The following is a 13,455-nucleotide window of genomic DNA, read 5'->3' on the forward strand; positions in this document are numbered from 1 at the left end:
GTCCCTGTAAATGATTTATATATTTTTTTTAATTTTAGGATTAATATCCCTTCTGCATATTATGTTGCATTTTACTGCTGTAAAAGTTTAAGGTTTGACTAATTTAACTTCTAATTTGACTTTAAGTTCTTTATGTACTGTTGGATAGTTTAATCTAGTTTGTGTTTAAAGCAACATGTTACTTTTAATTGAATAAAAAATAACTGCTTCAAAATCATGTTGGTGGTTCAGTGTCTTGAAACAGGATGAATGGTGTCTCTGTCTCAGCCACTCTGCTCCCCATCACTTGTTTATGCACTACAAAACTTCAGTGAGAGGGCAGGATTGCAGTGTTCCATACATGTTTACTTCAACATACAAGTTTTCAACAAATAACATTGTTACGGCATAATGAGTTTTGCTTGTAGCTGGCAGAGTTAAGTTGAGTGAATGGCATACATTTAATGGTAGTTAACACAACCTTTTGGAGGCTGCTGTACATGTATTTATGTACACATTTGTCAAATGATTTTAAACTGTGTGAAATTCTAAATATATTTTGCAGAAGTAATCTACCTAAAATAATTCAGTTTCCTGTTAAATGCAGTCTTACGTATGAATGTGTTGCAAACTATTTGACAGCTCTTAGGTACGCCTTCAGAGACATCAGCACAGTAGTTTATCATTTATCATTTCAGAAGCTCACTCTCCAGACTTTGATACCTTCAGGCCCCTGCTGAGATTCATGGATCAATTCGATATCTATGTTAATGTAGACAGACCCTCAGGTAATCCTGGTAAGAGGAAGACTTTGGGAAAATGTTCTGACAATATTTATGCAAATAAAGACAAGATTCACACTCTGGAGCCAAAGAGACATGAACCTGCACTCTCAGGTAATGAACACAAACATGTACACACTCTAAAGGGATGTTGACTGCATTTCTTAAATAACACCACATACAAATGTTATATTGTATATTCTCAAAGAACTCGTCTGAATTAAAACAAAAGCTTACATTATGTGTTTAAGAAACCATAATGTGAAGGAGGCAGAGCGGAAATAAGTTAACCAGAGACTACCAACTGTCTGATATACTTTATTGATCCCTCTGGAGGAAACTTTTATTTGGCTTCAACATGCTGTAGATCAGACCTAATTGTACTGAATCTGAAAATAGTGCCACTCAATCTTTAGATTGTTTACTATTGTGCTGATAACACACATAAATACTTTTCCATATCATCTGATGAGTATAGTTTTTTATTTACACTTTTAAATGTGCTGTTGTTGTGAGGTGCAAGGTGTGAAAAGAGAACAAACTGAAGCCTTGGCAACTGACGCAAAGAATTATGAATAAACATTTATTGATTTTGTTCTGTCAGCTGTAGATGACACTTAATTGACACATTCAATGAGAGATGTATAGAGAAATGTTATAGAACTTATCTCCTGAGTCATTATACTGCCTCGAATTCCTAGTTGCAGGGATGTGCTGATTAGTCAGGTTGTTTAATGGCTGGACCGGGGGTCCCGAGAGCTTTGTGGCTGCTGCTTGTAATATTGATTTAATGACAATGTCTTGCCCCTGTATTTCTATTAATGTTATGTTATTATTTATGTGTTTTATGGGAGTGCTCTCCCAGTTGTGACAGCAACTTTAAGTGTTTTAATTGGCAATGAGTTGACAATGTGGCAAATTGTAGTTGACGGCTGCAGATGTTTGTAATTGTATCTGTGTGTGCTCTGAGGGCTGCAGTTCTATTCTCTCTTCTCTCATCTATACAAGTAAGCTTTTAGTCATATATAGACTGAATAATCATTTTATTGTGGGTGCAACAGTGCACATTTCGAGAGAGGATTTCCTGGAAGACTTTCACAGCTTTGCAAGAAATGTGAGAGGAATTCCAAAAAAAAAAAAAAAGTGTGAAAGAGAAGTTCAGACGTGCTGAATTTTCTCACTTCTGCTGAATCAGAGTGAGGTTGTGGTTTCACTCTATCTGAAGGCATCTTTATCTGTTTAAACCTCATAAGAAACATGTTATGAATAATTGAATAATCTCTTTTTTGTCTTTTTATTTTCTGCTTCATTATTGTAATCTACTGAGTGTAAACCACAAATACAAGGTTGTATTTACTATATTTGAAATTATATCAAAATGCAAACAGATAACAAAAATGGTCTTCTAATTGCAGCTGCTGTAGATAGCACACGAGTTAAGAAGAGCTCACTCAGAGCTGCTGCAGTGATTCTGGGTCTGCTGTGTCTTCTCCTCCTGACTGGTCTTATAACTCTGGTTGTCATGTGTAAGTACTTGGTTAGCATGCTGATGGAGCAACAGGTGTTACCGGTAAACAGTATTTCTTAGTTATTATTAATTGTGTGCCAAGTTCATATGTGTTCATATATGATTTCATCACCGAAAACTAAATTCTCTGGGCAATTTTTTGTATCTGTTTTTGTGACAAACACAGTAATCAAGAGCAATGAAATGCATGAAATGAAGATGGTCAGGTTACAGGCTAGTTGCAACAACCTGACTGAAGAAAGAGACCAGCTACAGACCAGTTACAACCAACAGGTTATGGCCTTGACCAAAGAGAGAAATGATCTTCAGAGAAAGATTGAAGGTAACCAGAGAATGCAATTTCTGAAGAGACTGTGATACAATTGCTGAATGCCATAGCTGATGCTGAGCTGTATTGCAGCTATATTGTGTACACAATCTTTCACTAACAAGACCAAGCCACAGTTTATCGTTAGAGTAGTTTATTTGAATTGGTAGAAGATGTTGGAAAGGATAGAAAAGAGGGGTCGAGGTTGGTAGATGGAGAGGGGAGTTTGAGTAGGGTTGAGGATTGGCTGGACCCTCTAGGAACCAGGGCGGTTAAGACTCAGTAGCGGTACGTCTCGATGTCTTTGTCGGCGTGGCTTCATCATCTGCCAAAAGGTATTACTGGGTTATGTGGAAATGTGCTTGATGGATGTTGCTGAGGTGGCTGCAGATGTAGCTGTTGTAGGCTTGGACCAGTGACTGAGACCTATTTAAAGGTGAGATTTTGGATCAATTTCGTGATGTCCAGTGATTGTGAGCAGACTTCGTTGATGATGTCGATGACAGTGAGGTTTTCTGAGTGGATGAGGATGACTTTTCTGGCTTTTTCTTGTGGTGGCAGTGGCTGTGTGCACGGTGGTGTGATTGGCAGTGGTTGCTGGAAATGGGAAACTGGGAGTAGCTGTGGGAGCTACGTTAGTGGGGGCAAAGGTATGCCCAGTTAGCTTAAAAACTTTGACAAGGGCCGACTAGTGCCAGCGGTGTGGGACACACTTCAATTACATGGCCAGGGATGCTCATGAATGGCTTCGACATTAGCCAAAGGCCAAACGTCGGCCTGGTGCGTCATGGCCAAGATAGAGGAACTAGACACCGTATCATTCATAGATTTGTGCAATAGATGATAAAAAGATTCCCCTTTATAGGTTTCTGAAAAACTTTGGAAAGTAATGATCAAACACATTTTTAAATGGAAATAAAACTCTTGAGCCAGGATACAGCAAACATGTCAGTTTCCCAGATACCATTTTGTTTCTTTTATTGTTTTAGCTGTGAATGAGATACTAACATTCTCTCAGTTTCTCATTCTCGTTACAGGAAAGCTAACGATTCTGTTTAATGTTGAAAGAAACACTGTATAGATGAACGTGACAGATGATCTTCATTCTGTTTCAGATACTGAGGCCAGTCTGAAAGATCTCACTAATGAGACAGAGGTCCTGAGGACAATTCTGAAGGACATTGGTAAGAATTCTGATTAAATCAGTAAAGAAAAAATGAACCCTTATCAAAGTTCTCAGCAAACATACATATTTCTGACAGATCAAATCTTGGCTCATTGTTTTGTAGCTGAATCATGTCTTAAAGTGAAACTCTCCCCAAAATGCAACCTAGGCTTTTTTTGTGAATGTTTATGAGTCAAACCTTCGTGTAAAGGCATAATTACGACGAAAGAGGCACTTTTAAGATTTACCGTATTTTCGTTTTCAGGTCAAACTCATTTTAAATGGGAGTGCTACGGGCAAATTAGCGATAGCATCATTATTTAGTTATAAAATACTAAGAAGGCTCGACATAACATGAAACTTTGGTCGTAGTATCACCAGGGTCTCTACACATGAACTCGAGCATTGAAAACAATGTTTGTGTACACAAGGTTTACTAAAAAGAAAGTTTTTGGACAACTCCCGTTAGCAGATGTTTCCTCCGCTCGCTGCCGTTCTGCAAGCCAGAAGTATCGATCTCCGAATGCGATGTAACATGGAGGACAGTTAAGGTGGAACGCTCCTAAAGCTTAGTTTCATATAAATGCACGGATAATTCATTGTTTTGTTGTTAGCGAAAAGCAGTATTGACCTTGATGTTGAAAAAGGAGCCTCATATAAGAAACAATACTGTAGAAGCCATTTCAAACTTATTTGAAGAGTTTATATTTAAGTCAGCAAATTAAGGCTTTAGTTTAAATGATTAATCATAAGGATAAATTTTGTTTGAATGTATTAATTTTAATATAAGTAAGTGGGTTGTTTATGTTAATTCGTAGATTTATCTATACCTGTCCGGAAGATGTTTGGTGAGGGGTGGAGTCTTAGTTATCCAGGTAAGCAAGCGCAGGTGCGCAGCGCACCAGGTGGTTTTTGTTCAGGTTGAGACGAGCCAGACGCATAATGTTTTTTGACCGTGAAATGAAGAACGTGAACCACGGGATTTTTTCTTGTGTTGATGTTAAATTATGGAATCCTCATCTGCCAAAATAAATGGGACATCAACTGCAGACCTGTGAGTAATGGAGTCTTTTAATGAATGAAAGTGGACACGCGTCAGATCACCAGTCAAGCTCGTATCGTTCAGGTGGCTTTTGAAACACTGGAAGAGGAATCTGCCACTACAAATACTAAAGAAAAAAGCCTGGAAAAGTCATGTGAGATATCTCGTGGATAGTTGTTGCTGGAAAACAGTAGCGGTCCACCTTAACTTTCCTCCAGGTTACGTCACATTCGGAGATCGGTATTTCTCGGCTGCCATGATGGCGGCTAGTGGAACAAGCTACTGCTAAAGTGAGATGGTCAAAAACTTTCTTTTAAGCAAACTCTGTGTACACAAACAATGTTCTCAATGCTCGTGTTCATGTGTAGAGACCCTGGTGATACTACGAGCAAAGTTTCATGTTGTGTCGAGCCTTCTTAGTGTTTTAAAAGTAGAGATTTTGATGCTATCGCTAATTTTTCCCAAGCACTCCCATTTAAAATGAGTTGGACCCGAAAACGAAAATACGGTAAGTGCCTCTTTTGTCGTAATTATGCTTTTACACAAAGGTTTGACTCATATATATTCACAAAAAAAGCCTAAGTTGCATTTTGGCGTGAGTTTCACATTATTTCTCGTTGTTACCAAGATATTAAGGTTCTTTCTGTTTCCCACCATGCTCAACAAGGATGGGAACATTTCAGAGGTAGTTTCTATTACGTGTCTTCTACCAACAACACCTGGCAGAAGAGTCGAGATGACTGTCTTCGAAAAGGTGCAGACCTGATGATTATCAACAGCAAAGAAGAACAGGTGTGTGTGTGTGTGTGTGTTAAAGCTTAGAATGAAAATATTGAAGTACTGTAAAAGTCTACATCAGGTGGACATTGAAATAAGTTAAATGAAAAAATCAAACTTGAATTTCAGTTGTTGATAGTTTGTGTCTCTTTTTAAAAAGGAGTTTGCAAACCACTTCAAGAAGTACATGTGGATCGGCCTGACTGACTCAGAGACAGAGGGCACGTGGAAATGGGTGGATGGGACTCCAGTGACCCAAAGGTTCAGACTATTGTTTTTTAGCTGATTGTTTGTTTTGTTTGTTTGTTTGTTTGTTTCAAAATAAATCACTTCCTTGTGCTTATTGGATTACATTCTCTAATAAAAGTTTATTTATTTGATTACAGCTACTGGGCCTCTAAGGAGCCTAACGGTAAAACAACTGAAAACTGTGGGGATATAAAGAAATATGATGCTGAAAACAGTTGGAATGATGAAGGCTGTCATCATTCACTCTACTGGGTCTGTGAAAAGAAAGTCCCAAAATAACCCAAAACCCATCAGACAGTACAGAAAACTCAGATTAATCTCAGTTTCATCTGAAGAGAACAAAGGATTTAACCAGTGCCGCTGCTAGCCATTTTGGTGCCCGAAGCATAATTCCTTTAATTTTAACCCCAAATTTGAGGTCATGTTTTTGAAACTTGATATTACTTTGTCGCCAGCACAGAGTGTACAATGAACCTTAATAGTCTCATCTTTAGCTGACAAGAACTCAAAATAATGACTGTATTTCCAGCTAGAAAACGCGCATCTCTCTCCTCCCTCCATTGTTGTTTGTGTTTGTGTCGCTGCGTGGTGTTACACGTGAGTTGTCCTCGTGCTGAAAATGTGACTTGTCGCATTTGTGACATCACTCCCCGACACGCAAGAAGAAAGCAAAAAAATATATTTTTTAAAAGGAAAATGACAAAAATAATAGTAACGCACAGTGACTTCAATAAGTAACTTTAATCTTATAACTGGTTTGGAAACATTACCATGTTAGATTACTAGTTACTGAAAATGTGGTCGGTAACGCGTTACTAAGTTACTAAATAACGCGTTACCAGTATCACTGTTCTCAAATGACATTATGCTAGGTAAACTTTGCTAGATGCCTGGTTAAAGACTATTAACTGCATGCTACACGGTAATAAATGGTCTGAAGGAGGAGAAATTGTTAACCTCCCTTGTGCACTGACTGCTAACTGTTACTGAGAAAGTTTTGACCACCTTAACGTCAAAATAAACCATAAACTAACGTTACTGCTCAATATCTAAAGTAAAGTGACAGCTTGCTGGTGTCATTTACTTGTAAAATGCATAAATAATGTTTAACAGTAAAATCTCAATTTAGCTTGCACCTAAGTTATAACATATTTGAGTTTGCTAACATTAGCAATAACGTCAGCTAGTTCGAGGTGTATGCCGAGCTAACCATCACATTAGCAGCACATGTCCCGTATTTAAGAATGATTGAACATGGACTTACCTGCAAATGATGCACGGGCATCATATCGCAGTTTCTTCTTCTTTCCTTTCTCTGCTCCTGACTCCTGCTGTCTTTTGAGGCCATTTCCAAAAAAGTTGACTTAGCCTACTGTCAAACTTCGTCAGGCACAATCCAACAGACCACTGAGATGGGGAGGGAAGGCACCCACGGGGAGCTTGGTGCACTTGGTGGCAACGGCGGCGCTGGATTTAACTGTTTTGTTGTTGTTATTGTTGTTGTTGTTATTGTGACATTTCATTGTGAACTCAGACCTTCACAAAAGCAGTCAGATTATGATAGTGTGGACATTTTCATTATCTTCAAGTGTAGACAACACCTCCAGATTTCTCGTTTTAGTGTGGATGGAATGTGAACCTGTTTAATACTGCACAGTATGTTATGTTCCCTGATCATTTTTTGGTGAAATTATCATTTTAATTATAAAAAAATGACAACTCTGCAACATTAAAACTTTGCTTTAATGACATAGTGAACAATACATTATATGACTGTACAATATACAACCCACAAATGCATTTGGAGCTATTTGTTTGTTGTTACTTTAGGTTAGGTTATTATTATTATTATTATTATTATTATTATTATTATTATTATTATTATTATTATTATAAATATTTAGGCTAATCAAATAAGAGTTTTATAGCATTTTCTTTCTCTAGTTTTTTTGTTTTGTTTTGTTTTGTCTAGTTAGTATTTTGTTTAGTTTGGGAATTTTGGTAACACTGAGGGAACCCTGAATTATATAGGTAGAAGGATAGATGCAAGACCATGATGCACCTGGATGGACCTATGGTTTTTTACCAGAGCAGGAGATGAAAGCCCCGATTCCTTTGTTCTTTGCTTGACTGCTTTTTGGAAAAATAAACTATGAAAACCAAAGGAACTTTGAATGGACATTGAACTTTGTACAACACAAGCCTGCGGTACATGATTTGCATTTTGAAGTTGGATTTAGATATTATTCTTTTCCATTGAAATTACATTCCACCACTGTAATGATAATTTTGGAGCTTCACAATATCAGCATCTGGTATTTTTATACCCGTAAAGTCGAGCGCACCATCTCCAGTGCTGTATCCAGATATGAATGGTCAGATCCATGCATTTCAAGTGACGAGATACCCAATGCCTACATGTTTGCTTATCACACACAAAACACCTGGTGTGATGCAGGATGTAACGCACCAGCCTCTGTGAAATATCAAGTTTTTCCCATTTAGAACTGGTCTCAGCCAGAAGAAGGATTAAGTTCAGGTGGTGTAACTTGCATAACTGTCAGGTCAGACTTAAAAGTCAAGTTACAACCAACTTCACTAAAAATCAAACGTAAAAGTTTGCAGCATATTATTTAAACTTTACAGCAATAAAAAAAAGAGAAATATTATTCATAAGTTACAGAGTAATTGTGTTAATAATATTCTGCTGACAGAGACTTGTCAATTTTAGAAAACAATGGTTTTAGTTGTGTGAATGGCATAAATTTAATGTTGATGAAGGTTCTCTGTCATCCAGATCATGGTCATCTAGGTGCTGTATTGTAGGTAACAGGACTTGTTTCAATTTCTTGAAGAGGTTTCACCTCTCATCCAAGAGGCTTCTTCAGTTCTAACTAACTGGAGAGGAGTTGGCAGGCTTTTAAACTCGGTGTGGTATTGTGTGTACATGTTAAATGATTTGGAGCAGGGTGAGATTTAAAATATATTTTGCAGAAATAGTAATTAGCTCAAAATGTTCAGTTTCCTGTTAAATGCAGTCACATGTGCAAATATGCTGCTGACAGTTTGACATATGTTAGGAACACCTATTCAAAACAGTTCACTGCAATCTTTAATCATTTCAGAAGCTCACTATCCAGACTGAATTGTCAATACTGCTCTCTCACCCTGTTTCCTGTCACCTTCTTCAGCTATCAATAAAGCCATAAATGCAAAAAAAAAAAAATACTTTAAAAAAATGCAGTACTGTAATGGGAAAGATGCCTGCAAAATGTATTATGATTAAATGTTTTTGTATGTTACATTACTGTTTTTGTCTCTTAATGTCTGCTTGCTATTGCTGGTAAATGTAGATACATGTCTAAAGAACCAGTTCTCACTTTGTTCACATGGCTGGTTATAAATGTCTCAAAGGAGAACATACAGTATGTCCATACTTTTGTGGAAGTCATATGGCCTGACATCCCCTCGTCCACCACAGATATCAGATTAAAGACACAAAACCCCAAATATTCTACACTGCCCGTACGTGTGAATGTGAGCGTGAAAGCTTGTTTGTCTCTACATGTCAGCCCTGTGATGAGCTGGTGACTTGTGTAGGATGTCACAATATATGCACACACTCATTAATGCAATAACCTGTGCAAATATGCTGCTGACAGTTTGACATATGTTAGGAACACCTATTCAAAACAGTTCACTGCAATCTTTAATCATTTCAGAAGCTCACTTTCCAGACTGAATTGTCAATACTGCTCTCTCACCCTGTTTCCTGTCACCTTCAGCTATCAATAAAGCCATAAATGCAACAAAAAAAAAATACTTAAAAAAAAATGCAGTACTGTAATGGGAAAGATTTAATCAACATCAACATTTATGCAACAAAAAATGCCTGCAAAATGTATTATGATTAAATGTTTTTGTATGTTACATTACTGTTTTTGTCTCTTAATGTCTGCTTGCTATTGCTGGTAAATGTAGATACATGTCTAAAGAACCAGTTCTCACTTTGTTCACACGGCTGGTTATAAATGTCTCAAAGGAGAACATACAGTATGTCCACACTTTTGTGGAAGTCATATGGCCTGACATCCCCTCGTCCACCACAGATATCAGATTAAAGACACAAAAACCCAAATATTTTACACTGCCCATACGTGTGAATGTGAGCGTGAAAGCTTGTTCACATCTCTACATGTCAGCCCTGTGATGAGCTGGTGACTTGTGTAGGATGTCACAATATATGCACACACTCATGAATGCAATAACCTTCCTTATTTATGAGTTCTGTGTTTTAAAGTCACATGCAGTATAAGAGACAGGTTTTTCATGCATTTGCTGCAGCATTGAGCATTTTATGTTTAATAGGACACAATGTATTATAAATAAATTGTAACTTTTTTAAGGAAAAGTGCAGAACACTATTTTTATATCCAAGTAAAACATGTTGCAGATGGGATATGATTATGATGCTATTGAGCCAGATCTGTAATTGTGCTTTAAACACAACATGATGTGCAAATATATGCAAAGGTCTTGGTCTTTTTGTTTTCCTAACACAAGGTGTCGATAACACCTTACCATCATATTCAACTACGGTGGTCTTATTCTTCCTTCTTGCAGTGAACAGCTCATCAACAATCAGCTCTTCACATCAGAGTTGCTTTATTATATTAATTCATGTTATCGCTCACATCAGATTACTTCTTTTCTGTGGCTACGCTGTGTGCAGCTACACTTCCCCTGCCATTACTGCCTTATTTTTTAAAAAGAAAAAGATCCGAACAGGATTACAATTAACATATATTTCACACACTTTTTTATGTTCTACCTGCTTATATACCTTATATCTATATTCACTTACATAAGCTAAAACATTTCTGGAAACCAAGTGTTTTTAAGTTCAAAGGACTCATGTTCCTCACAATGTATATTTTATCCCAGTAACACATTTTAATGCTGAAACACTGAACCAATGACTGAAACTGGTACATTGATCTTGAATATCAAAGGGATAAAAAAAAATGAACACTGAAATAGCGTCTGGTTTATTGGTTGGCATGTCCTTTAGTTTGAATTCAAACTCAGTTATCATTTTTTAGACGCTTTACCTTTATTTGTTTTCTGCCTTTTCACGGCTTTATTTGTGTAGGACAGGCAAAGAATGACAGGAAATGGGGAGACTGGGGTGCAGCAACATGTTCTTGTTTCCATCTCGTCAAATACGTCGGCTTGGTCATTTGCCGTAAGGTACAAACTAAGTGTCGTTTTTGGAGTCCGCTGTAAAAATACTAAAGCGTAGATTAATCTCATTTCATCTTCCCTCTTTAATATTGTTGCTTACTTCGAATTATGTGTGATGTCCTTATCTAAACAACAGTTTCACATCCAGTTTCTTTTCTGATGTTAGATGAGTACCAAATTTTATATGTCAACTACATCATCTTTACTGTACTAGGCCGCTGTTTTATATTTCCTGTAACATCTTCAGCACTTTTTGTTGCCGTGTTGTTGTTGCTAAGAGAAAAACTGCAAGCACACAAATTTATATCTGATAGTTGCAAGAGCTAGGTAAAGTTCAGCATTTAATTACATATACTGTATGCAGAGCTACAGTCATGACCTTTTAATTTCACCTCTGCTTTAGGAAATGGATGAAACTGTTCACACTATTAAAACTTTACCTGCTATATCTCTTCAGGATGATTCAAATGGATTTGTATTAAATGAGTCACTGAGTATGAAGGACAGCGGAGAAGGTGTCAAGGTGAAAATATATTATTAATGATGGCTGAATTCCTTTTAGCTGCTCTAGTTTCAGGGTATTGCTCATGTGGACTCAAACTGTCTTAGCTTACTGGTATACTTAAAAGAACACAGATATTTTTAATGTTATAAGTAACATCAATGTTTTTTTCTACAATGACAAGTGAAATGTTCTGCTTTGAAAAAGGCATGTTGAGCCACCATGTATAGTTTGTTGTGTACACTGTACACTGTATAATTAAATGGGAAGTCCACATTTTAGGCCCTGAATATTATGGCGTATGAGTTGCAGTAAAACTAATATAAAAGACAATGTGGAGGGGAAGTACATATTTATGCTGGACTGATGTAAAATTAAAACTCCACTTTCAAATGATGACATTCAAACATAAATTAAATTTCCCTTAAGCTGAAAATGATTCTACTCACCTTTTTCTTATTTACTCAAAAGGGAGTTAAAGGTTATATTTGACAAAAGTATCCCTCTGCAGATGAACTGAGCAGTTGGTGGGAAGCTTTCCAGTCTTGATATTATCTTAGGGTTGCCAAAAATCGGACAACCAATAGGTAACAAGCCCTCAAGATGAAAAAAAGTTTTTGAATTTAATAAATATGTAACACTTTGTGTGGTGTTTTATTTCTGTGAGGTAAAAGTGCCCTTTGAATTTGTAGGATCCATAATTCGTAATCCGAGCACAGCAGTTTACAGTGACCCTTTGCACAGGAAATCAGACAATTAAGGAAACTTGGGTTCCTAGCACCATTATGCATTAACAATGAGAGAGAGAGACTGTAGTGTCTGCCCAACTAAAACTATAGACATGCTGGACTGTTCATGAAAAACCATGTGCAATAACCATGTGCAAAAATAACAGAACCATAACAGATACTGTGTACCTAATACACCTAATGCTCTCCAACTCACCCAACCAACCGCATTATTAAATATGCGGATGACACCACAGTGGTTGGACTCATCCTAGGCGAGGACGAGACAGCGTACAGGGCCGAGGTGGAGGAACTGTCACTATGGTGCTCAGACAACAACCTGACCCTGAATATCCAAAAGACAAAAGAACTCATCATGGACTTCAGGAAGAACAGACATGACCACACCCCCCTCCTCATAAACGGAGGACAGGTGGAGACTGTCACCACCTTCAGGTTTCTGGGCACCCACATCTCCGCAGACCACTCCTGGACCTACAACATCAGGGCCCTGGTTAAGAAGGCTCAGCAGCGACTACACTTCCTGCGTGTCCTCAGGAAAAACAAACTGGACACAAAGCTGCTGCTGGCCTTCAATCACTCCTCTGTGGAGAGCGTACTGACGTACTGCCTGGGTGTGTGGTACGCAGGCTCAACAGCAGAGGACAGGAAGGCGGTGCAGAGGGTCATAAACACTGTCCAAAAGATCATCGGCTGCCCTCTGACCAGCCTGGAACACATCACCACATCCTGCTGTCTCAGGAGAACCAAGGCCATCACAGGAGACCCCTCACACCCTGCCCACCCCCTGTTTGATCTGTTGCCCTCTGGGAGACGCTACAGGTCAACAAAGTCCCATACTAGCAGGCTGACAGACAGCTTTTTCCCCTGGGCCATACGAACTACAAAAACGAACGGATACACTCACAAACCACCCCCCGACAAAAACAAACCCAATCTACCTCCTCCTACCTCCCTTTAGCACCTTAAAGGGCTATATATATAATTTATTTATATTTATATTACTATTTGTTCTATGTGTTGCTTTTTTTTATTTGTTGCTGCGGGAGCACCCTCAATTTCATTGTACTCTCCTGTACAATGACAATAAAGACTATTCTATTCTATTCTACCTGTGTACAGATTTACATG

The 13,455-nt window shown here is 37.9% G+C and overlaps 1 protein-coding gene across 1 annotated transcript; it reads left to right on the plus strand.

Annotated features, from left to right (window-relative positions):
• The first annotated feature begins 2,257 nt into the window (after window positions 1–2,257).
• Window positions 2,258–6,108, plus strand: LOC115591039 (CD209 antigen-like). Its single transcript, XM_030432661.1, has 6 exons — window positions 2,258–2,287; window positions 2,456–2,611; window positions 3,712–3,780; window positions 5,471–5,595; window positions 5,741–5,841; window positions 5,967–6,108. Exons 1-6 carry the CDS (start codon window positions 2,284–2,286, stop codon window positions 6,106–6,108), a joined length of 597 nt encoding a protein of 198 aa, XP_030288521.1. The 5' UTR covers window positions 2,258–2,283.
• The last annotated feature ends 7,347 nt before the right edge of the window (window positions 6,109–13,455 follow it).

The sequence above is a fragment of the Sparus aurata genome, chromosome 1 (assembly GCF_900880675.1).
Source record: "Sparus aurata chromosome 1, fSpaAur1.1, whole genome shotgun sequence".
NCBI lineage: Eukaryota > Metazoa > Chordata > Actinopteri > Spariformes > Sparidae > Sparus > Sparus aurata.

Coding starts and splice junctions, on each gene's coding strand:
- LOC115591039 (XM_030432661.1), top strand. Junction 3,781..5,470: donor GACAATTCTGAAGGACATTG/GTAAGAATTCTG, acceptor ATGCTCAACAAG/GATGGGAACATTTCAGAGGT. Junction 5,596..5,740: donor TCAACAGCAAAGAAGAACAG/GTGTGTGTGTGT, acceptor CTTTTTAAAAAG/GAGTTTGCAAACCACTTCAA.